Source organism: Microcaecilia unicolor, chromosome 5 (assembly GCF_901765095.1).
Source record: "Microcaecilia unicolor chromosome 5, aMicUni1.1, whole genome shotgun sequence".
Taxonomy (NCBI): Eukaryota; Metazoa; Chordata; class Amphibia; order Gymnophiona; family Siphonopidae; genus Microcaecilia; species Microcaecilia unicolor.
In genome coordinates this window covers 340,772,206-340,797,620 of record NC_044035.1, presented here as the reverse complement: position 1 = coordinate 340,797,620, position 25,415 = coordinate 340,772,206, and the positions used below count along the sequence as shown (strand labels likewise).

At 46.2% G+C, this 25,415-nt stretch overlaps 1 protein-coding gene across 1 annotated transcript in view; it reads right to left on the bottom strand.

Annotated features, from left to right (window-relative positions):
* The window catches only part of BCO1 (beta-carotene oxygenase 1), a 42,701-nt gene extending 21,618 nt beyond the window's left edge, over positions 1-21,083 (bottom strand). The window contains exons 1-5 of the mRNA XM_030202655.1: positions 20,596-21,083; positions 16,509-16,637; positions 11,109-11,238; positions 8,895-9,042; positions 514-661 (exon numbers count right to left, since the gene is read on the bottom strand). Coding sequence (XP_030058515.1) covers positions 514-661; positions 8,895-9,042; positions 11,109-11,238; positions 16,509-16,637; positions 20,596-20,728 — 688 coding nt within the window. The 5' untranslated portion in view covers positions 20,729-21,083. The remainder of the gene's footprint in view (positions 1-513; positions 662-8,894; positions 9,043-11,108; positions 11,239-16,508; positions 16,638-20,595) is intronic.
* Positions 21,084-25,415: the final 4,332 nt, after the last annotated feature.

Sequence of the window (25,415 nt, the reverse complement as noted above, 5' to 3'; positions counted from 1 at the left end):
TCCCACGACCAAATGGCTTGGATTTGGTCATTTCTGAGATGGGCATCCTTGCTTTCCATTATCGCTGAAAACCGGGGACGACCATCTCTAAGGTCGACCTAAATTTCATGATTTGGGTGTCCCCGGCCATATTATTGAAACGAAAGATGGACGTCCATCTTGTTTTGATAATACGGGTTGCCCCGCCCCTTTACAGGGCCGCCCTTAGAGATAGGCACCCCCGTTCGATTATCCCCCTCTATGTTACTATGTACGCTACTAAGACATGTTAGCGTTTTTAGCACGCAGTAAAGCCGCCCATAGGAACATATGGGTGACTCTAGCATTCAGCATGCATTAATTTTAGCGTGCACTAAAAACGTCACTGCACCTTAGTAAGCAGGGGCCCTAAATGTTCAACAATTGCAAAGTATTGTGAAAATATGTAAGGGGGGTCCTATTTTTTCTGGATACCGTTTAGCAAAGAGACAACTTGCAAGAGAACAGACAAGTCACAGCAGCTCCATAGTTTACCCAGTTGAGACGTGGGAATCTTGAAGATTATGTATTTTGTCTTTCCCTTGTCAGCTATGGAGGTGCCCACATTGAATACGTTGCCCTCCTTGTCGTAGTGGGGATGAGAAGTTGCTATATTCACGGCTACGTACTTAGTGTAGTCAACCTACAGTAATGAGAGAAAGTGACTGTTAGCTTATTGCAGTACGGGCTCATTTTCAAGGCACGTAGACTGACAAAGATACATAGCTTACTATGGACTCATTCTTGAAACAGAAAAACGTAAGTACATAAGTAATGCCATACTGGGAAAAGACCAAAGGCCCATCAAGCCCAGCATCCTGTTCCCGACAGCGGCCAATCCAGGTCAAGGGCACCTGGAAAGCTACCCAAATGTACAAACATTCTATACATGTTATTCCCGAAATTGTGGATTTTTCCCAAGTCCATTTAGTAGCAGTCTATAGACTTGTCGTTTAGGAAACCGTCCAAACCCTTTTTAAACTCTGCCAAGCTAACCGCCTTCACCACGTTCTCCAGCAACGAATTCCAGAGTTTAGTTACGCATTGGGTGAAGAAACATTTTCTCCTATTTGTTTTAAATTTACTACACTGTAGTTTCATCGCATGCCCCCTAGTCCTAGTATTTTTGGAAAGCGTGAACAGACGCTTCACATCCACCTGTTCCACTCCACTCATTATTTTATATACCTCTATCATGTCTCCCCTCAGCCGTCTCTTCTCCAAGCTGAAAAGCCCTAGCCTCCTTAGTCTTTCTTCATAGGGAAGTCGTCCCATCCCCGCTATCATTTTCATCGCCCTTCGCTGCACTTTTTCCAATTCCACTATATCTTTCTTGAGATGCGGCGACCAGAATTCAAAAAGTGTCACAAAACAGCATTTGGACATTTTTCTTGCCACAACGTTCAAATTGCTATTTTCCAAACCCATTTTTTAAAACGTTTTGGTATGCAGCTCTTCGGCAGAACATTCAAATCACAAGGGGGCGTGTTGGGGGTGGGATCTGAGCATTCGATATACTTGGCCATTTTTCTGCCATAATGGAATAAAACAAAAAATGTCTGGGGCTACAATCTAAACATTTTGTCTAGACCTGTTTTTAAGGCATGATCTCCCCCTTACTCCCCCAGTGGTCACTGACTCCCTCCCACCCCCGAATATGTGAAAGAAACAGTACATAAGTACATAAGTAGTGCCATACTGGGAAAGACCAAAGGTCCATCTAGCCCAGCATCCTGTCACCGACAGTGGCCAATCCAGGTCAAGGGCACCTGGCACGCTCCCCAAACGTAAAAACATTCCAGACAAGTTATACCTAAAAATGCGGAATTTTTCCAAGTCCATTTAATAGCGGTCTATGGACTTGTCCTTTAGGAATCTATCTAACCCCAATGTGGCCGCGCAGGCTTCTGCTTCTGTGAGTCTGACGTCCTGCACGTACGTGCAGGACGTCAGACTCACAGAAACAGAAGCCTACGCAGCCTTCTACATGGAATGTTGCTAGTGGAATAGCAACATTCCATGTAGAATCTCCAATAGTAGCAACATTAGTACATAAGTACATAAGTACATAAGTAGTGCCATACTGGGAAAGACCAAAGGTCCATCTAGCCCAGCATCCTGTCACCGACAGTGGCCAATCCAGGTCAAGGGCACCTGGCACGCTCCCCAAACGTAAAAACATTCCAGACAAGTTATACCTAAAAATGCGGAATTTTTCCAAGTCCATTTAATAGCGGTCTATGGACTTGTCCTTTAGGAATCTATCTAACCCCAATGTGGCCGCGCAGGCTTCTGCTTCTGTGAGTCTGACGTCCTGCACGTACGTGCAGGACGTCAGACTCACAGAAACAGAAGCCTACGCAGCCTTCTACATGGAATGTTGCTAGTGGAATAGCAACATTCCATGTAGAATCTCCAATAGTAGCAACATTAGTACATAAGTACATAAGTACATAAGTAGTGCCATACTGGGAAAGACCAAAGGTCCATCTAGCCCAGCATCCTGTCACCGACAGTGGCCAATCCAGGTCAAGGGCACCTGGCACGCTCCCCAAACGTAAAAACATTCCAGACAAGTTATACCTAAAAATGCGGAATTTTTCCAAGTCCATTTAATAGCGGTCTATGGACTTGTCCTTTAGGAATCTATCTAACCCCTTTTTAAACTCCGTCAAGCTAACCGCCCGTACCACGTTCTCCGGCAATGATAGCCTTAGATGTTACAGCTGGTCCTATTACAGCAGCAAGCAGGTCCCTAGAGTAGGCTAGCAGTCAGTGCAATGCACTGTAGTGAAAAGGATCCAGGCCCATATCCCACTCTACCTTTTACACTTGTGGTGGAAAGTGTGAACCCTCCAAAACTCACCAAAAACCTACTGCACCCACATATAAGTGACCCCTGTAGCCATAAGGGCTATTGTAGTGGTGTGCAGTTAGGGACAGTAGGTTTCTGGTGCAGTGGCATACCAAGGGGGGGCGGTGGGGGCGGTCTGCCCTGGGTGCACGCTGCTGGGGGGTGCCGCGCGCCTGTCGGCTCCGCTCGTTCCGTGCTCCCTCTGCCTCGGAACAGGTTACTTCCTGTTCCGGGGCAGAGGGAGCATGGAACGAGCGAAGCCGACAGGTGCGCAGCACCCCCCCCCCCCCCCAGCAGGTAAAAATGCACCCGGGGGGGGTGTCCTTTCGCCAGGGGTGGGGGGGGGTCGCGCTGCACCCGGGGGGGGGGGGCATCGGCGATCCACCCCGGGTGTCAGCCACCCTAGGAACGTCACTATTCTGGTGGGTTTTGGAGGGCTCACCATACAATATAAGGGGGTAACAGTGAGATGTGTACCTGGGACCTTTTATGTGAAGTCCACTGCACTGTAGTGCCCCCTAGGGTGCCCCACTGCTGGGATGTCTTTGTGGCCAGTCTACTAGGAATGCTGTCTCCTCCTACATCCCAATGGCTTGATCTTGTACGGTTTTTATTTAAATGGACCAAAAAGATAAATACATCATCTAGCAAGTGGCAATTTTCAACACAAAAAGATAAACGTTTTTCTGTTTTGTAAATGGCTATATTTCCTACTCGAATCTGGGATGTTTAGAGCAAGATGCCCAAAGTCGGATTTTAATGTTGTATAGAAAATGCCCTCCACATAACTTTGTAAGTCTATGTGCTTTGAAAATGAGCACCCTAGTGTGTTAATGTCTTCCATCTACCTTGCAACATGCTGCTACTATTTCAAACGAAAAAAAAGACGCCATTCTGGATGTAAAAGGTTTCCAGGCTGCATGATTGTATAAGTCAAAGTTGCTCCTGGATTGAAGGATCTGAGAGCAGTCACTAGTGGTTTAACAGAAGAATATTGTTTTAATAATCACACCGTGCTTATATCTTTACAGTGCTGTTCTATTAAGTTATTGGAAAAGTAGTTAGAAAAATGGTTAGAAGTGCAGCACGTTTCAGACTTAATACAGGGAACGTCGGAGAATGGGCGAGTACCTCAATAAAGGTGCAGTTCTTTGTAAGAAGTAGGGGAGGAGCGTCCTTCATTAACAATAAAGTACCAGGGGCCCTTTGACTAAGCCGCGTAGGCACATATGCGCGTCCTACGCACGTCAATTTTGAACTATTGCCCAGCTACCGCGTGGCCCGGGCGGTAATTTCATTTTTTTATGCGTGTCCGCTAAGTGTGCCAACCGGGCTGTAATCGGCATTGTATGCTTGTAGACTATTACCTCCCGGTTAACGCCTGAGAATTTACTGCGAAGTCAATGCGTGGCGGTAAGGTCTCAGGTCCAAAATGGACACGCGCCAGTTTTTATTTTGCTGCACGTCCATTTTCGGCCAAAACAAAAGGCCTTTTTTGCAGGCCCGCTGAAAAATGGACCTGTGCGCGTCCAATACATGCGTTTACACCAGTGCAGGCCACTTTTCAGCGCACCTTATTTATTTGTTGCATTTGTACCCCACATTTTCCCACCTATTTGCAGGCTCAATGTGGCTTACATAGTACCGTCAGAGGCGTTTGCCCAGTCGGTGGATACCAAATACAAAGTTGTATAGTGATCGTATGAGGTATAAGTGGAGGGTCGGAATGGATGAAGATTGCGTGATGTCCTGTTCGATCATAGTCATGCTGTGTTGGTAGGTGAAGAGGGTTACATGGGGTCGTTGGGGTAGGCCTTTATGAAGAGGTTGGTTTTTAGTGATTTCCTGAAGTTCAAGTGGTCGTGGATTGTTTTCACAGCTTTTGGGAGCCCATTCCATAGTTGTGCGCTTATGTAGGAGAAGCCGGCTGCGTAAGTTGTTTTGTATTTCAGTCCTTTGCAATTTGGGTAGTGTAGGTTTAGGTAGGATCTTGACGATCTGACTTATTGGTAAGTCTATGAGGTCTGTCATGTATTCTGGGACTACGCCGTATATGATTTTGTGGACTAAGGTGCAGATTTTGAAGACGATCCGTTCTTTGATTGGGAGCCAATGCAACTTTTCTCGGAGGGGTTTGGCACTTTTGAAGCGTGTTTTGCTGAATATCAGCCTGGCTGCTGTATTTTGGGCGGTCTGGAGTTTTTTTATGAGTTAGTAAAAGGACCCCCTCAGTGTTAGGGATTTTGTATTTAGTGCATGCCTTTTCAGTAGGAGCTCATAAGAGCCGACTTTGTGGGTGCTGTGGGTGAGCACCCCTAATTTTGAGAGAGATCTTTGCATTTTTCAAAGGAGGGGTTATTTTGATTGGGTTTAGCACCCCCAATAATTCTGAAAAGTTGGCTCCTCTGGTTCAAATGAGTTACATTCTTCTACTGCATGTGGAAACTGAAAAGAATAAGACCATTCTTCCCAAGATCCGTCTTTCGCAGCCTAGTGCAATCCCTCGTACTTAGCCACCTGGATTACTGCAACTCACTATATGCAGGTTGTAAAGAGCAAATACTGAGGAAACTTCAAACAGCCCAGAACACAGCAGCCAGACTCATCTTCGGAAAACCAAAATATGAAAGTGCAAAACCCTTACGAGAGAAGCTACACTGGCTCCCACTCAAAGAACGCATTACTTTTAAAGTATGCACATTAGTCCACAAAATCATTCACAGTGAAGCCCCAGCCTACATGTCTGACTTAATAGACTTACCACCCAGAAACGCTAAAAGATCATCCCGAACTCCTCAACCTCCACTTCCCTAATTGCAAAGGCATAAAATACAAAGTGCTGCACGCATCAACCTTTTCTTACATGAGCACGCAATTCTGGAATACATTGCCACGCAACCTGAGAATGATCTACGAACTAACCAACTTCCGCAAACTATTGAAGACTCATCTTTTTGATAAAATTTACTCGAAGGATCAAAACACATGAAGTCCACACTCATTTCAGGAATGCATCAATACATTCACTTCTGAATTCTTATCCCCCGTAATTCTACCTCACTCAGACCTTCATTCACAGAAAAAATGTATACCGAATATTCTCTTGCTAATGTTTGTTGCCCTATCAGTTTCCCGTTGTCTCTCTCCACTGTTCCACTGTTCTTTTCCTCTGTTCTTACTCCCTTAACGATATTTTGACTTTGTCTTGCATAACTCTTCACAATGTAATCCATAACCGAGTTGTAACAAATTGTATTTCCATCATTCATAATGTATTGTAAGCCACACTGAACCCGCAAATAGGTGGGAAAATGTGGGATACAAATGCAATAAATAAATAAATAAATAAATACAGTGGGGGAAATAAGTATTTGATCCCTTGCTGATTTTGTAAGTTTGCCCACTGACAAAGACATGAGCAGCCCATAATTGAAGGGTAGGTTATTGGTAACAGTGAGAGATAGCACATCACAAATTAAATCCGGAAAATCACATTGTGGAAAGTATATGAATTTATTTGCATTCTGCAGAGGGAAATAAGTATTTGATCCCCCACCAACCAGTAAGAGATCTGGCCCCTACAGACCAGGTAGATGCTCCAAATCAACTCGTTACCTGCATGACAGACAGCTGTCGGCAATGGTCACCTGTATGAAAGACACCTGTCCACAGACTCAGTGAATCAGTCAGACTCTAACCTCTACAAAATGGCCAAGAGCAAGGAGCTGTCTAAGGATGTCAGGGACAAGATCATACACCTGCACAAGGCTGGAATGGGCTACAAAACCATCAGTAAGACGCTGGGCGAGAAGGAGACAACTGTTGGTGCCATAGTAAGAAAATGGAAGAAGTACAAAATGACTGTCAATCGACAAAGATCTGGGGCTCCACGCAAAATCTCACCTCGTGGGGTATCCTTGATCATGAGGAAGGTTAGAAATCAGCCTACAACTACAAGGGGGGAACTTGTCAATGATCTCAAGGCAGCTGGGACCACTGTCACCACGAAAACCATTGGTAACACATTACGACATAACGGATTGCAATCCTGCAGTGCCCGCAAGGTCCCCCTGCTCCGGAAGGCACATGTGACGGCCCGTCTGAAGTTTGCCAGTGAACACCTGGATGATGCCGAGAGTGATTGGGAGAAGGTGCTATGGTCAGATGAGACAAAAATTGAGCTCTTTGGCATGAACTCAACTCGCCGTGTTTGGAGGAAGAGAAATGCTGCCTATGACCCAAAGAACACCGTCCCCACTGTCAAGCATGGAGGTGGAAATGTTATGTTTTGGGGGTGTTTCTCTGCTAAGGGCACAGGACTACTTCACCGCATCAATGGGAGAATGGATGGGGCCATGTACCGTACAATTCTGAGTGACAACCTCCTTCCCTCCGCCAGGGCCTTAAAAATGGGTCGTGGCTGGGTCTTCCAGCACGACAATGACCCAAAACATACAGCCAAGGCAACAAAGGAGTGGCTCAGGAAGAAGCACATTAGGGTCATGGAGTGGCCTAGCCAGTCACCAGACCTTAATCCCATTGAAAACTTATGGAGGGAGCTGAAGCTGCGAGTTGCCAAGCGACAGCCCAGAACTCTTAATGATTTAGAGATGATCTGCAAAGAGGAGTGGACCAAACTTCCTCCTGACATGTGTGCAAACCTCATCATCAACTACAGAAGACGTCTGACCGCTGTGCTTGCCAACAAGGGTTTTGCCACCAAGTATTAGGTCTTGTTTGCCAGAGGGATCAAATACTTATTTCCCTCTGCAGAATGCAAATAAATTCATATACTTTCCACAATGTGATTTTCCGGATTTAATTTGTGATGTGCTATCTCTCACTGTTACCAATAACCTACCCTTCAATTATGGGCTGCTCATGTCTTTGTCAGTGGGCAAACTTACAAAATCAGCAAGGGATCAAATACTTATTTCCCCCACTGTATGTTTGTGCAGCGCTGCGTACGCCTTGTAGCGCTATAAAAATGCTAAATAGTAGTAGTAGTAGTACATTCAGTGCTGTGGGCATCTCTTTATTTGTTAAGTGACTTGCCCAAGATCAGAAGGAGCAGCAGTGGGATTTTGAAACCTGCCATTACTTGTTCTCTCTAACCAGGGGAAGCACAACATCAAATTTTGATTGGAGGGGCAACTAATCTCCTACCCTGTCCCCCAAGCTCTCTAGCTGCTGATGTTGCTTTGGGCAAAATATTGGTGGGAGGCTATGGCCCCTGTGGTCCATCCCATTCCACTGCCCGTGGCTGTAACCTAGGGGTTCTCAACCCAGTCCTCGGGACATACCTAGCCAGTCTGGTTTTCAGGATACCCACAATGAATATGCATGAGATAAATTTGCATGCATTACCTCCATCATGTGCAAATTTATCTCATGCATATTCATGTGGGTATCCTGAAAACCAGACTGGCTAGGTGTGTCCCAAGGACTGGATTGAGAACCCGTGCTCTAAATGTTAGGGCTACTCCTGCACACTAGGTACTGAGAGGAAGACTTATTTGGAAGTTTAACTACCAACACCCCTGTCCTAGATAAACATGCAGAAAAGTCCAGAAGTGGGAAACGAAAGACAGCTAGATAAACCTCTGGTTGAACAAGCGGTTTGTCTAGCTGTCCTTCATCTCCCACTTCTGGACTTTTCTGTTGGTTTCTCTGTGGAATTTTTTTGTGTTCAGTTACCGTTTTGGTTCCTAGATAAACAGACAGCACTTTCCAGGCCCAATCAGCCCCCCTAACCTCCTACCCATCTCTCTTACTCCCCCCCCCCCCCCCCCCCACAAGTGGCTCGTGCTCCATGCGGTCAGCTGGTCCCGTGGATCTGTAGTTTACTCCTGTACTCTGCAGACAGCTGACTGAGTCTTTGTGGAGGGTACATATGTATGTTAATGCTCACTCATGCATCCCACTGGCCAACAACAGACATCACCCGGGACATAGTATTTATAGTGATAAGGTGAATTACTGTTGTGAACATCAAGTAACCAAGCTCAGAAGGAACTTCTACCTTCTCTAGTGTGTCCAGAGTCAGCGGGTCAATTTTTCTAATGAAGTTTATCTCGGTTGTAGCATAATAATCCTCTCCACATTTCATGATATTGATTAGGCAGTTGTCTGTGAACTCGGGGATGATATTAGACAAGTAAGAGATGGCCCTGAAAAATACATTGCATTCAATGTGTTAATGCCATTCCTTGCTGGTTTTGCTCAGATTGCTAATCGTATACCATCTATATCCTTCTAATAATAATGCCCTAGCAGACTGTACCAATGACCCTTAGATGTAACACAGTCGCAAACATGGCTTCCGCATTGCCTGCAACATTGCAGAATATGAAGTGTTGGTTTATCTAAGCAGCATTGTCAGGTCAGCTGACTCTATTCAAGATGTTGTTTGAGAGAAGACAGTTTGGGTGGAAATGCTTCATCTGGAGGGGATGGGTGCTATCGCCTTGTGCAAAGTTTCGTGGCAATTACCATGTTACAAGCTGTCAAAACTTTATTACAGTATCTACTTGAAAAGAAAATGCAAATAACAGAGGACGTCACTTACCAAATCTTTGAAAGGAACAAATGGACAAATCCCAGTTATGCAAAGGTAGAAGTCAAATCCCTACAAAGTGGAAGTAATCTGAGAGGCAGAGAGCTAAACTTGTGTGTAATTTCAATGAGGGTTTAAATTTGGGCAAGATAGCTTGCAAGATTAAGTAAACTTTCTGATTCTGAAACCAATCATTAGCCGGGCAGAGAGAAGTCAACATCATGTAGCTTGGTCCTTAAGTATATATACTGTGAGCACTCTGGAGGGCTGGTACGAGGGAGAGGGGATAGTGGTTCTTTCAGCCGGCATCATCCCCGGTCATTCAGCCCAGCTAGGAGAGCAGGGCGCCCTCTAGGGATCAAACTGCCAGGGAAAGCTGTAATGCAGGAGAAAAACTACATTTCCCAGAAGCCAGTGCAGGGTCAGCTGAACTCTCAGGAGGGGGAGGGTGGAATGACTGATTGGGAGATGAGGTCTGATCCTGGAGATGGGGAACAGCTGGTGGAGCTTGGGGAGGAGGAGGAGATGGAGTGGAATAAAGAGGAGGTAGAAGGAGAAGGTAAGGGGGAATGTATGGAGGTGGGTGGTTTGGCTCTAACCCGTGCAGACAGGGTGAGAGCTTTTGTGGCCTCAGCATTGCCCCGGTTGTGGAGTTGGGGGAAGCTGGGAGCAAAGCAGTGGGGGAGCAACTGGAAAGCACAACTTGCTACCATATTGGCTGTTCCCAAGAGGTAGTGCTGTGGAAGGGGGGGAAGGGTTTTAAGACAGAAAGGCATGTGCATTTTGGGGAACTTAAAACTGTAGGAGGTGAGAGAGGAGGTGGTTCCAGCTAAATCTCCAAAACTATCTGCGGTGAAGATAGTGTGGCTGGAGGTTTGGGAGGGAGAATTTAAAACAAAAGCCTGTAATTGAAAATGGATTAAAGTTTGCTGATAGTTGGAGGTGTTTAGACAAGGCTGACATCTGTAACAATAAAGAACTTGGATTGCTCTTTCTGCTGGAGTGGGAGTGATTTTCTCAGCAGCTGGCAAGGTGGAGAGGGAGAGCAAGTGAAAGTGCGGAGGCTGGCTAGGAAAGCAGACAGAAGCCAGTGAAAGCTAAGCAGGGTCAACCCCGGCTCCCACCTGGAAGGGGAACCTGGTTACAATACATACACCCAATTTCTGTGAGTTTCAATCTGTAGTAAATAAACCACTACAGGTCTGAGACTGAAAACAGAAGAAATGCAGTGTAGTGGGCCTGGATGGAAACAAGAAGCAGAGCCTCGGACCGGAGGAAGCAAATGATGGACCCGACATGGTTTGTGTTTCAGCTGCTGCACAAGGAGAAAAGAAAATAACACTGCCCTTGTTTTTCTATTTGGATTCTTATGACTTGAGTCGTTCAAGGAAACATTTTATTGCATGTCCCTGATGCAGGGGATTAGCCGAAACATGGACAGCATCGGGTCCAGCTTCCTCCGGTCCAAGGCTCCGCTTCTTGTTTCCACCCAGACCCACTACACTGCATTTCTTCTGCCTTTTGCTTTCTGTTGCTGTTTCTCTTTGACTCGTTCATTCTACATTTCTTGAGGCTGAGAACAGCAACGAACGAACGTTCACTCTTCAGACGTTCTTTGTCTATTTGCTGAAGACGAAACAGTGAAAGCTAGCTCTGGCTGGGAAGTCATTCATCCCTTACTTGGCAAATATATTCTTGCATGGATCCGGATAGGCCATTGTCCCAAACTCTGACACCACAATTCTGTTTGCCTCTATGTTGGAGTTGTAAGTGTCACTGCGGAGGAATTTACTTCTATAGAAAACTTCACCTGCAAAACGACAAACAAAAGCCTGCTTAGTAGCTAGCAGGTAGCCCAGAGTCATCACAAACTGCCGAATTCTTTATAGGTTACCCAAAGGTGGGCACACAAATTTGGGTGTGGATCTCAGCGCCGTGTGTAAACTAATTAGCTAATTAGGCACTAAATCAATTAGTGGCGTGAACAAACACTTAACTGGCAGTAATTACTGTAACTCCCTGGGGAGAATTGGTAATGGAGTGAGGTCTGGGTGAGTTCCCCCAGGGGATTACTGAATTATATCTGGCTCCTGGCCAGGGGCTGGGAGGCATAGTGGGAGTGGTTATTGGCTGGGATGGGGAGGTGTATACCCAGTCGATTAACATTTGGTGCCCAGAGCCGGGGTTGGGAGGCAGGGCTGGGGAGGTGAGGATAGTGCTGGGCAGACTTATTCGGTCTGTGCCTGTGCCAGAGCCGGTGGTTGGTAAGCGGGGCTGGTGGTTTGGAGGCGGGGATAGTGCTAGGCAGACTTATACGGTCTGTGCCCTGAAGAGCACAGGTACAAATCAAAGTAGGGTATACACAAAAAGCAGCAAATATGAGTTATCTTGTTGGGCAGACTGGATGGACCGTGCAGGTCTTTTTCTGCCGTCATCTACTATGTTACTATGTTACTACTATGTGCCAGGATACAGTACTGGTACTATAATGGGTGAGGGGAAAATTGATACTGTAATGACTAAGAGTGAGACGTAATTGGGGGGGAGGGGAGGAGTGAAGAGAAAGAAAAGTGTCTGCTATTTTTTGCACGAGGTCTTTGGTTGTCCAAACCCCCGCTAGGACCTGTGGATTGAGAGGGTATCATACCCGGCACAATAAGCAGAGGTTGGAGCAAGAGGGCTTCAGGGGAGGGAGACAGAGAATACCTCCCCTGTGAACGAACAGGGAGAGACCTGTTTGGGCCTGAAGGTGGGTGAGAGGAACCACACCTCTAGGGAAGAAGGACGGACAGAGAGGTTCGGTCCTGAATACCATCCAGCAGCTGGCAAAAAGCCTAGTGCGATGGTTGTCTGGCAAGGGAGCGGACAAGCTGCAGCTCAGGGTTATCCTGCCCCGGGGGGGGGGGGGGGGGGGGAGATGTGCTAGAGAGTTAAGAGCCAAGTAGACATTGAAGGAGACTGAATCTGAAGGATCACCATCTGTCTACTGCCTGGGCTGCCCCAGAGGGAATAAGAGCTAATGACTGTTTAAACTTTACCTGTTGCTGAAACTTCCTGTTGATTTTGCTATTAGTAAAGTTCACTGTTTATTAAAAACAACCTGTGGAGCGGGAGTGGATTCTTTTCCTGGACAGTGTTAAAGCTGAAAAGGGTAGTGGTAAAAACACCACGATCCCCCCCCCCCCCCCCCTCCCCATCCCTGCAACCAGCTCAAAAGAACTTTACCTTTTGTACACTCTGGTCCGGGTGTCTGACCCGAATAGCTTAGCAAGGACCCAGAACTCTCTGGAGGGGACCAGGGTTACATGCCTACACCCTATTCTATAACACGTGTGATACATTTCATAGTGCACAGCTCCAAAGGGGGCGAGGCCATGGGAGGGGCATGCACGGGGCAAGAATGCTCCCAGAAATTAGGCACCAAATTACAGAATACCTGCATTTGCGCACCCAACTGCCGTCAGTTAGGCACCAGCATTTACGTGCTCATATGCAAAGTTAGGCACAAACCCCACGGATTCTATATATGGCGCGTTGAGTTGTGTGTGCAACTTAATTGAATAACGAGCCAATCAGCGCCGATAATTGAGGACTAAGAAGAAATTATCAGCACTAATTAGAATTTACATGCGCATCTTTTTAGGTGTATTCTATAAAAAGGTGCACATAAATTCTACTGAGTGGACCTGAAAAGGGGGTGTGGCCATGGGAGGAGCATGGGCAGGTTGGGGGCGTTCATACAATTTATGCACGTTGAAATAGAGTGAGGTCACTCTGCGCGGAGTGCTCTTTACAGAATACTGCATTTTCCCCAAACTGTGCAAAACAAGTTCTGAAACACTGATAGAAATCAGTGATTTAAAAGTGCAATGTCCAAATCTGTTCTGTCTCCAGACAGTTTTAATTCACAGCCATAAAAACGATTTACTACTACTACTATTTAGCATTTCTATAGCGCTACAAGGCGTACGCAGCGCTGCACAAACATAGAAGAAAGACAGTCCCTGCTCAAAGAGCTTACAATCTAATAGACAAAAAATAAAGTAAGCAAATCAAATCAATTAATGTGTACAGGAAGGAGGCGAGGAGGGTAGGTGGAGGCGAGTGGTTACAAGTGGTTACGAGTCAAAAGCAATGTTAAAGAGGTGGGCTTTCAGTCTAGATTTAAAGGTGGCCAAGGACGGGGCAAGACGTAGGGGCTCAGGAAGTTTATTCCAGGCGTAGGGTGCAGCAAGACAGAAGGCGTGAAGTCTGGAGTTGGCAGTAGTGGAGAAGGGAACAGATAAGAAGGATTTATCCATGGAGCGGAGTGCACGGGAAGGGGTGTAGGGAAGGACGAGTGTGGAGAGATACTGGGGAGCAGCAGAGTGAGTACATTTATAGGTTACTACTACTATTTAGCATTTCTATAGCGCTACAAGGCGTACGCAGCGCTGCACAAACATAGAAGACAGTCCCTGCTCAAAGAGCTTACAATCTAATAGACAAAAAATAAATAAAGTAAGCAAATCAAATCAATTAATGTGAACGGGAAGGAAGAGAGGAGGGTAGGTGGAGGCAAGTGGTTACGAGTCAAAAGCAATGTTAAAGAGGTGGGCTTTCAGTCTAGATTTAAAGGTGGCCAAGGATGGGGCAAGACGTAGGGGCTCAGGAAGTTTATTCCAGGCGTAGGGTGCAGCGAGACAGAAGGCGCGAAGTCTGGAGTTGGCAGTAGTGGAGAAGGGAACAGATAAGAAGGATTTATCCATGGAGCGGAGTGCACGGGAAGGGGTGTAGGGAAGGACGAGTGTGGAGAGATACTGGGGAGCATGTGGTATTTTATATCTCAAGAAGCATTACAACTGGCTTGCTTCAGTGTTTTAAGTGAGTCCCATTATACAGTGGGAGAGATAAGGCAGGTCATGAATTCTTAAAAGGGTCAGGACAGTTTAGTAGAATTTTAAGTCATAAGGAAACCAACACCTAAGTGGGCCAGCGGTCTCCTTTCTACCAGAAAACGAGAAAGCAAATTCAAGACTAGGCAGTATCTTTCCAGAATCAAGAATCCTCCAGAGCTCGCATGAATTAGTCTTTATCATAAGTCAAGTGAGGTGAACTGTAGCAGAATTCAATGATTTATGAAAGACTCTGAAAAAGGCTGAGATATAAGTTCTTTTGCTCCGACCCCTGGATTGACACCACCAACTCATTTTATGCACATCAGCCTTCTTAAGTCTCTACGAACAGGTTTTGAATCTATAACCTAAGGGGGGAAAAGTATTTTTTGTATTTATTTTAGCATTTATATCCTACATTTTCCAATTTACATTGTTTCAGTGTGGCTTAGAAACAAAATATCACTGTTGTATTTGATGAAATTATCTGGAACTGTGGTAGATATTCAGAATATTATTAACGAGTACATAAGAAATGGTTGTGTATTGCTAGGTTTTTTTTAGAAGGTATATAGTTGGAGTTTGCGGTCAATGGAGGAAAAGATAGAGTTCATGGTGTCGAGTATCAAGTTAACAAGGTACATTCTGGTTGATGTGTCTGACTTGGTGATCCCCCGATTTTTCGTTGAAGAATTTTTTTTAAAGAAGTGCATTTCAAGACCAGTCTTTTCAAACAAATAAACCTCGAAGGGCTTTTCATCCTCACAGTGCTTGATCTGAGTTACATCTGTTTCTTGATAATCATGTGAAATTGCCGGAAGCGATAGACGTGTTGGCTATGTGCGAGATGCCATTTTGTGGATTTATTTTGCAGGGTAGATCTTTGCCCCTCACCATTCTCCCTTCCGCTCTTTGCCCCATCGGGAAGTCCTAATACGTTCTAAAAGATGACTCAAGTTGCAGTATGATACAAGAGACACAGTGAAGGAGACAAAAATGGCACAAGATGATGCTCTATGTGGTAGAATCTTTTATTATTCATCCGAGACTCGACACCGTTAAAGAGAACATAGATCTTCTGTGCACTTATTTTAAAACCATTAATACGATAAACAGAAAGAACATTATTTGTGCTCCCATTGTGAGTCGGAGAGGGCCAGGACCATCTTTGTTGCCTTTGATTCCTGATACAGGTTTAGTAGCCGAAACACGGCCCGTGTCGAGTCTTGGATGATTAACAAAAGATTCTACCACCTAGAACGTCATCTTGTGACATTTTAGTTCTCCCTCGCTGTGTCTCCTGTGTCTTCTTGAGCTGTGGAGGTTGCTTCTTCTGCGTTTTTGTCTGTAGTATGATTATAAAACATTAAAACTTGATTGTAACAAGATTCATGTCAGAAGTGTTCACTAACTTTGAGCATCCTCGGTAGACCTTCTGGCAAGGAGTTTCTCAAAAAAAGTAAAATGAGAGGGATGCTGGTGACTTGTCATAGGAGTGGAATGCACTTCAACTGAATCCATCCCACCGTAAGACATTGCACCACCTTCCTCAGATTGAAATCATTTCAGCAGGAGTGTACCAAGTATTCCCACCACATCTCCCTGTTTCCTCCCAGAGTGAAACCATCATGGCTGGAGGACAGCAGGAGCCGCCCTGCCACACCTACTGCTCTTCTCTGTCCGTCCCACTGTCCCTCAGAATGAAATCTTCATGGCAGGGGTTGGACGGTTTCCTAAAGGACAAGTCCATAGACCACTACTAAATGGACTTGGGAAAAATCCACAATTTCGGGAATAACTTGTATAAAATGTTTGTACGTTTGGGTAGCTTGCCAGGGGCCCTTGACCTGGATTGGCCGCTGTCCGGGACAGGATGCTGGGCTCGATGGACCTTTGGTCTTTTCCCAGTATGGCATTACTTATGTACTTATGTCTGGCTCCTCCCTTCCCAACCTGGTGTCTGCTGTCTGGAGCATATATTAAAAAAAAAAAAAAACCTTGAACAGGCAGTGCAGGGGGCACAATGCTGTGGGTTCTGAGAGGACCCCTCTCAGTCAGTTAGTGTGGCTCCCATACACCTAATCTCCAATGTGGTCCATCCTAAAAAAAAAAAAACTAACCAATTTCCTAAGGCACGAGTGTTTGAGGATAACTGTCCACTTTTCTCAGATGCATCAGCTAAAGATCTCATGGAGCAGTCACCTACCATTCTTAATTGTGAAACTGTGCAGCAGAGCCAAGCCATCGAACCAGTGGTTGTAACTGGTGTCCCCTACCGCATGCCTGCCTGGACCATTTCGAAGGAGAGTTCCCTGGAACCATGTTGGTATGTGCCCTGCAATAGAAAGAAAATGGCTTCATTAGTTTCACGCTAAAGGGGAAGGGGGTGGAGGTACTTATTTTGTACCTGGAGTAATGGAGGGGGAATCGAACCCGGTTCCCCTGGTTCTCAGGCCACTGTAATAATCATTAGGCACTTGGTTTATAAAGACATCAGAATCGTGGAACTGAGGGAGATTTCTAAAATGATTTTTTTTTTTGGAGTTCTCAGGCATAAAGATTAACAAAAATCAGATGGAGGAAGGATTTTGGATATAGCTCACACTTATTTCAGCAGTAGTTCAAAGTGAGTTACAATCAGGTACAGGAGGTATTTTTCTGTCCTTAGAGAATTCAATATAGGCTGCACTCACAGCTGAGCTTAAATTTCAGTGAGTTTAGCCGAAAAACGGCTCACTTGAAAGCTCTATACATCATTGATGCTCCTTAATATTATCCCTTAATTTTAATTTTTTATATGCCAAACATTATGCATGTTATATTCCAAACAGGAATGTGAAATGCTACACTATACACTCTCCCCTCAAAATTTGTATTTTATTTATTTATTTATTTATTTTTATTTTTTTATTTTATTTATTTTACTGGGGAACTGGGTTCGATCCCCACTGCAGGCACAGGCAGCTCCTTGTGACTCTGGGCAAGTCACTTAACCCTCCATTGCCCCAGGTACAAATAAGTACCTGTATATAATATGTACGCCGCATTAAACCTGCTATGAGTGGGAAACAGTGGGGTACAAATGTAAGAAAAAAAAAGAATAAAAAAGGAATGTGAAATGCTATACTATACACTCTCCCCTCAAAAAATCCGTTGACTAAAAAATCAATCCAAATTATTCAGTCCATACAAAATACAAAAAAACACCAGAATGTAAATGAGCAGACAGGAGCAAACTTATCTTAACTCATGTTTCCTCATTATTTCACTGTCTGCTCCAAACGGCTAAACTCACTCAAATTTAAGCTCAGCTGCGGGCGCATCTTATGCCGAATTCTCCTTTTGTCCCTTCTTCAATCAAGATATTTATGCCACAGGATTGTGCATTTCTCTAGACATCTCTATTTTGGTTTTATTTTGGGATTGACTGTTTTTGTTTTTGCATTTTCATTGTTTGTCTCTCCCTTGGGATTTATTCATTGGTCGTGAAAACAAAGCAAGAAGCAAAAGTGGACCTTCAAGAACAGGACAAAGGAAGCTCTTTATTAGGTGAACCCAACACGTTTTTTGGCAGCAATTTGAAGTAACGATTTCCTATCCGCAGGACTCCAGTTATCTTCACATTTGGAGTGGCTTTATCTCCCAACTTCACAGGCAGATGTGAAAGACGTCTTTCTCATAGAAACATCCAGTTTTGGACATCCTTAACTGCTCATTGCAGAAACATCGAAATTTTGGACGTCCTCAACTGCCCTCGCTGGCAGGTTTGCTGTAGGGGGGAATGGGGGCCTGCCAGCATGTCCCGACGGACATCCGTTTCGCCATCGCTTTGTCAAGGGATTGGAGCTTAAAACTGTTTCTGGATGCAGCAGGGGTGGAAAAGGTTTCCTCCAGGAGGTCGGGGGTACAGCAGAGGGCTTCGGCCTTGAAGAAATGCCAAGGGGCTATAGGGAAAGGAAAGGAAGATCTCTTTCCAGCTTATCGCTCTGTCAAAGCTAGAAAGAGATCTTCCTTTCCTTTCCCTATAGCCCCTTGGCATTTCTTCAAGGCCGAAGCCCTCAGCTGTACCCCCAACCTCCTGGAGGAAAACGTTTCCACCCCTGCTGCGTCCAGAAACAGTTTTAAGCTCCAATCCCTTGACAAAGCGATGGCGAAACGGATGTCCGTCGGGACTTAGAGAGCTAAAAGACCAACTTTATGTTGCCATTTCAAGCCTTCTGTTTTTCAACCTAAATGCAAGATTAGACCATTAGTCTTTCCTTAAGACATAAGACTCCTGATGCAGGCCATCAGGCCGAAACACAGCGTTGTGTCGAGTCATTCCTAAGGAAATATTAATAAACTGTGTTGATTTTATCATTAATTATTTGTTTGGTTCCAGTTATTTGGACAAGCCTGGTTCACTTTTCCCACTCCTTTTACTTCTGTTTTCTACCAGTTTTTATTTGAAATTTGACTGCTCTGGGCTCTGATTGGCCTGGAGTTTGAAATTACCCAGCAGATGCTGGCTGTTGCTTCAGTTTCAGCCCGGGGGGAGAGAGGGATAGATCTCTTTGCTGAGGCTCTGTGAACTGTTATATATCCTGACCTTCCCAGGTACTGTGTAGACAGTATATAGATGTTTAGTTAGTTTTCTAATTTATCCATTTTTCAGTTAGTTGTTACTGTTTGCTATTTGCACATTGTTTTGGTCCCACTGTTCCAAGTTCTGAGAATAAACACTATTGTCTGGATTGATAAAGAATCCTGGTGGTTTGTGTGTGGGGTCTGAGTGCTTTCTGGGAACTGAGGGACCACTGAGAGTGTGGCCTCCAGTAACCTAGAAATCACCGGAGATAATTTGAGAGCAGGAGACTCGCCCAGAGGCGGTTGTGACCCAGTGGTGGGAGGAGGGTGCTAGTGTTGAACACAAGCGGCAGGTGCAGGTGGACCTGAGCTGTGCTGGGGATAGACCCTCTAAGTGGCCATAGTGTAACCCCAGGCAGGTAGCTAGGTGTTTAGTGACACTGCTCTAAGACAGAGCAGCATCTGCACCGGAGACCAGTGGCGTAGCTCGGTGGGGCCTGGCCCCCCCCCCCAAAATTTTGTCCGAGCCCCTGGTTTTGCTGGCAGGGGTCCCCAATCTTCGCCAGCAGAAGCCTTATGTGAAACTGACATTCTCAGTTTCACTTAAAGGAGTGTGCACAGGACATCAGGAGGAAGAAAGAGCAGGGCAGTGAACGCGGCGCCGGAGACTGGCGCTGAAGAAGGCTTTGGCCTGGTAGGGATTGGGGACCCCCCCCCCAGCAAAGGCATTTGCTGCTTTGGAGTGCACCGAGGGGAATGGCGAAGTGGTGGGGGAGCGGGGGTGCAGCAGGGGGAACGGCAAAGCAGTGAGGGGAGGGCGAAACTGCAGACTAAAATGTGACCCCCCCACCTAAGGCTCTGGCCCCCTCCCACCGTGAGGTCTGGCTACGCCCCTGTCAGCGGAGACCCTATTCCAACTGCAATAGAAACAGGTTCCAGAATGGAAGCAGGATGTCAATTGTATATAGTTCTAAATAACAACAAACCCAAGGGCAAGGCAGTGACACTGGTAGAATGCAAGAAAAGGTGATGGGACAGTACAGCCACTTTGGCGGTGGCTGTCTATGAAAAGGGAAAGTTGAGCTCCGTGGAAAACAAACAGCTTGCACCGGGGTGGGGGTAGAGACCTCCCACCCGCACACCGATCCCATGAGTGTTGCCAGGGCTGCGGGTTTCCTGCCCAGTTGGGCTCCTTTCCGCGACCCGCTGCGGCTTTTTTACGCCGCATGCAGGATTGTGGGCGACTTTTTTTTTTGGCCGGCTGCGGTTTTTTCGCATGGCCGCAGCCAACAGAAGCCCCATGGAGGCGGGCTTAATGAGGTCATTTGTACGCAGATGACCTCATTAATATTTATTAATGATGTCATTTGTATGCAAATTGACATCATTAATATTAATGATGTCATTTGCACGCAAATGACTTTGTGCTGTTTTGGGGCTGGTTTTGGCCGGGGAAGCATGACTCTGTGACAAGTAAACCTGCCCGGGAATAGCACAGGTTGGCTCGTTCGTGCCGGCTCAGTTCACAGAACAGGTGTTTTTTTTTGGGTGGGGGAGGGGAAGAGCCTCATGATCTCCAGGACTAGGAAGGGGATGAGTGGCTATTTCCATCTGTCAAAGGGGGCAGATCCCTGCTAATTCGATCGGAGATTCCCACACACACACACACCAATGCTATAAGGGGCAGAATAAGGTTCCCCTCCCCCCAGCCTCGAGGACTGTCTTACCTTGCACCGCTGCCTTCCGGGGCTCGGGGCATTCTTGCCTGCTTTTGGCAAATAACTTTTCCAGCAGGGACTCGGCCATTTCGGAAGGAGGGGGAGACTGAGCACTTTCTGTGCTTCGATCTTGCCCTTTCATTCCTTGCTCAGCCTTCCTTGGAGGGTGGGGATCGCAGTTCTCGGTAGTATTTATTGTCAACCCCCCCTCCCCCCACCACCCAGTCCAAAGAGCGCAGCTCTCGGCTTTGTACTGCACAAGAACTGTCTTACGCCTACCTGGCCGGGGTTATGATTTCACTGCTGGGCAGACGGCAAAAAGAAGATAACAGCATATCAGCAGTTCCTGCCCTCCCTTTTTCCGAAACTGGAATTCTAGATCTGCTTCCTGAATGATTGTTAGAGACAAGCCGAGGATTCGAATTTTAGCCCCGGTGAGATCAGCCATCCAGAAATGAGTTCTCCATGTCCAGCAGAGCAACTTGACAAGAGCATTATGTAAAACGAGTTAGTTGCCTCCGTCCTATTTCAACCGAACAGGTGCTCATCAAATTTGCCTCCAGAGCCTTTGGCAGGACAGTGTGATGAGCAATCCGAATCTACTGTTTCCCTGCTGTATTTGTAACATAGTAACATAGTAGATGACGGCAGAAAAAGACCTGCACGGTCCATCCACTCTGCCCAACAAGATAAACTCATATGTGCTTCTTTTTGTGTATACCTTACCTTACTATTACTACTACTACTATAAATCACTTCTATAGCGCTACCAGTCGTACACAGCGCTTTACAATTGAACATGAAGAAAGACAGTCCCTGCTCAAAAGAGCTTACAATCTAAATCAGGACAAACAGACAGGACCAATAAGGATAAGGGAAGGACAGACAGAAGGACACATAAGGATAAGATAAAAGTTACAAGTCAGGAGTCGAAAGCAGCATCAAACAGGTAGTCCTTTAGCCCGGATTTGAAGGCAGCCAGGGATGGAGCTAGACGTAACGGCTCAGGAAGCCTATTCCAGGCATAAGGTGCTGCGAGATAGAAGGAGCGGAGTCTGGAGTTAGCGATGGAGGAGAAGGGTGCAATTAGGAGAGATTTGACTAGTGAACGGAGTTCTAGGGAAGGAGTGTAGGGAGAGATGAGGGTGGAGAGGTAGTGAGGGCAGGGTCAGTCTTAGGCAGAGGTGACCAATGCGACTGCATAGGGTCCCGTGCCTAAGGGGGCCCCGCGCAGCGCGCCTCAACTCTGCCTCGCTCGTGCCTCCGCTCCAACCTCCGCCGCTGCTCGCCTTAGTCGCCTGAGATGATCCCCATTCCCGCGGCTCGGCCGCTCCGCTCCCATCACCACTGGCGCGGCGCCCACCACCGGCTTGGGCCCGCTGAGCCCGCCGTCAGCTCCCGAGTCCCCAGACCCCGGTGACTAACTGAGCGATGCCAGCGAGCCAGCCCAGGCAGCGACGGCCCTGCCCCCGACGGCGACGACAGACAGTTGCAGCGCGACGGCTCACCTCCAGGCTCCAGCTTCCTGCTCAATGTCCCGCCTTCTGATGTATTTCCTGTTTCCGGACGCGAGGGCGGGAGTCACTGAGCGGGAAAAGCTGGAGCTTGGTCGGAGGTGGTGAGGACGTGAGGTGAGCCATCGTTGCTGACGCCAACAGTAGTGCACTTATGCCAAATCGAAATCGGATTCCATGCAGGCAGGAGATCAGGAGAAGTGTCTCTCTCATCTAAGGACGCTTGCGGACGGTGCAAGGGTTGGAAATGTCTGCCTCCCTGAGAGGAATTTGGCCCAACAACATTAGTTGCTGGAGAAGCTGAGCAAGTAAGATCTTCTGGCTTGGAAGAGGCTGTTTCTAACATATCTGGGTTATTTTCACATAGATGTGCAGATATTTCTCCTGATAAAAATTTGGATGGCAATAGCAGATTTAGCAAAAACACTGCTTCCAGTAATTAATGATATGACACCTCAAATTAATCATTTGGAAGCTAGACTGCAATCACAGGAAGAAAAGATTACTAAGCTAAAATCTGAGCATGGAAATCATGAAGTAGCAAAATCTGATATAGTTCAAACTATTTTAGTAACTGATGTGGCTACTTGCCTCTCTGGTTTGATGGGTTACAGAGTAATAGGGGAATTTGAAAGTACTGGATCTTTTCTTAATATTTTTCCTTTATTCTCCTTTGTTATGAGAATTGGAACTACTAATTGTAGTGGACTTGAACTGAATAATTTCTGGGGAGGGGAGGTTTCATGATAGCATTGTGCTTATTATTTCAATCGTTTTTTTTGTACAAGTTTAACTTCATTTGTCTTTATTTGAAATTTCATAAATAAAAAAATGTTCTAAAATGGAATAATCATCAATGAGGCGGAGCTAGGGTGGGGGCGGAGCTAGGGTGGGGTGGGGCTAGGGTGGGCGGGGCTAGGATGGGGCCCCACCAAATTGGTCTGCATAGGGCCCCGCACTTGCTAAGACCGGCCCTGAGTGAGGGGCTGCAGAGTGAATGATTTGTATCTGCCATTTTCAGGGCACAGACTGTAGAAGTCTTGCTCAGCACTAGCCCCGCCTCCCAACCACCAGCCCCGCCTCCCCCCACGGCTTCTCTGTATGTGAATGGAGAGGGGGGCAGAGAGTATGAACCTTGCTTACACTGCTATTATCTGGACAATCTACCATCTTTTATATGTACTAAAACTCAATACAAACTGCAAAGTAAAACAACTGAAAATCATTCTTGTCTGTAATTCTTTGGGGGTGCTTATGCCAGTGGTCTTCACTCCCAAGTCCTCCAGGACCGCCAACTGGTCAGGTTTTCATAATATCCATAATGAGGCGCTTACTAAAGTGTTTCAGGCCGTGACCCTATGGTCGTGGCCACAGCGACATCCACAACCCCATCAATGTATTTCTAAGAATGTAAGAATAGCTGTACTGGGTCATACCAATGGTCCATCTAGCCCAGTATCCTTTTCCCAACAGTGGCCAGTCCAGGTCACAAGTATCTGGCGGAAACCCAATTAGTAGCAACATTCCATGTAGAACCCCAAAGAATAGCAAGATTCTGGAATCCTAAAGAGTAACAAGATTCCATTCAGAATCTCAAATATTATCAACATTCCATGCTACCAGTCCCGGGGCAAGCAGTGGGTTCCCCCATGCCCATCTCAATAACAGACTATGGACTTTTCCTCCAGGAACGTCCAAACCTTTTTAAACCCAGATACGCTAACCGCTGTTGCCACATCCCCCAGCAGTGAGTTCCAGAGCTTAACTATTCTTTGAGTGAACAAATATTTCCACCTATTTGTTTTAAAAGTATTTCCATGTAATTTCATTGAGTGTCCCCTGGTCTTTGTACTTCTTGAAAGAGTGAAAAATGAATTCGCTTCTACCCATTCCCCACCACTCAGGGTTTTGTAGACTTTGCTTCATTTTACTTTATTTTTTATTAGTCGTAAGCATTCCCAGACTGAGCTCAGCGCGACTTACATTAAGAGGGCCAAGTATATCGCTACATTTTAGACTTGACACATTTCAAGAAGAAAAACATTGTTACATTTTAGGGTCTTAACGGCTGTAGTTGGGGAGTATTGGGGTGCTTTACACATTATCCCTCATTCCCTAATACGAATTTATTTTATTTTATTTATTTATTATATTTGTATCCCGCACTTTCCCACTAAAAGCAGGCTCAATGCGGCTTACATAGTAATAGGTAACACAGAATTTTGTTATGTAATGTAGGAAATTAAGTATAACATAATAGAAGGATGGATGGGTAGTAAATGGATGGGTAGGTAGGTAGAGACAGGTGATAGAGAGAGGAGGGTAAGGTGGGAGATAGATGAGTTTTCAACTGTTTACGGAAAATTCCGTACTCTGATATTGATCTTATTGTCATTGGTATATCGTTCCACCATTTGGCTGATAGGATAAGGTTGTTGAGTGTACTGTCTTAAATCTGACACCTTTATTTGATGGAAATACTAGTTCCAGAAGATTTCCTTTCATCCTTCTCAGTCCCTTTTTGGGTAGTGTTATCCAGTGGTTTAGATATTCTAGCATTTTGCCATGTAAAAATGAGTGTGTCATGGTGCAAAGTTTAAAAATCCCTCTCGCTTCAAACGGTAGCCATTGTAATGTGATGTACAAAGGAGTTACTCTCTCCTATTTTATTTTATTTACTTGTTGCATTTGTATCCCACATTTTCCCACCTATTTGCAGGCTCAATGTGGCTTACATAGTGCAGTAGAGGCGATCGCCATTCCAGAGTGAGAGATGAAAGTGGTATCAAACATATAAACGGCGAGTGACCAAACTCACTCGCAAATGCGCAGTAAAGACCCTCTCTGTCCCGCTCCCGCGTCAATACGTGATGACGGGGGTGGGACAGAGAGGGTCTCTACTGCGCAGGGGGAGGGACAAAACCACCGTCACTACCGCTTCCCCCCCCAAAGGTCGCCGCCGCCACCCACCCTCCACCCGGGCTGGGCCCTCGCTCTGCTATAGAAACAGCACAGGAACGCAGCACACAGCTCAGCTGACCTGCTGTCGGCCTTCCTTCCCTGCCTCTGTCCCACCCTCGCCCACGAGGGCGGGACACAGGCAGAGAAGAGGGACAGCAGCTCATCTGAGCTGTGTGCTGCGTTCCCGCGTTGTTTCAATAGCGAAGCGACTCGAGGGCCCGGCCCGGGTGGAGGGGTGGCGGTGACTCCGGGGGGGGGGGCGTAGCGGTGACCTCGGAGTGGCAGCGGCGAGCTCAGAGGCGGGGGGGGGGCCTTTCAATCCCCCCCCCGTCCTATACTAGCCCGTTTTTACGG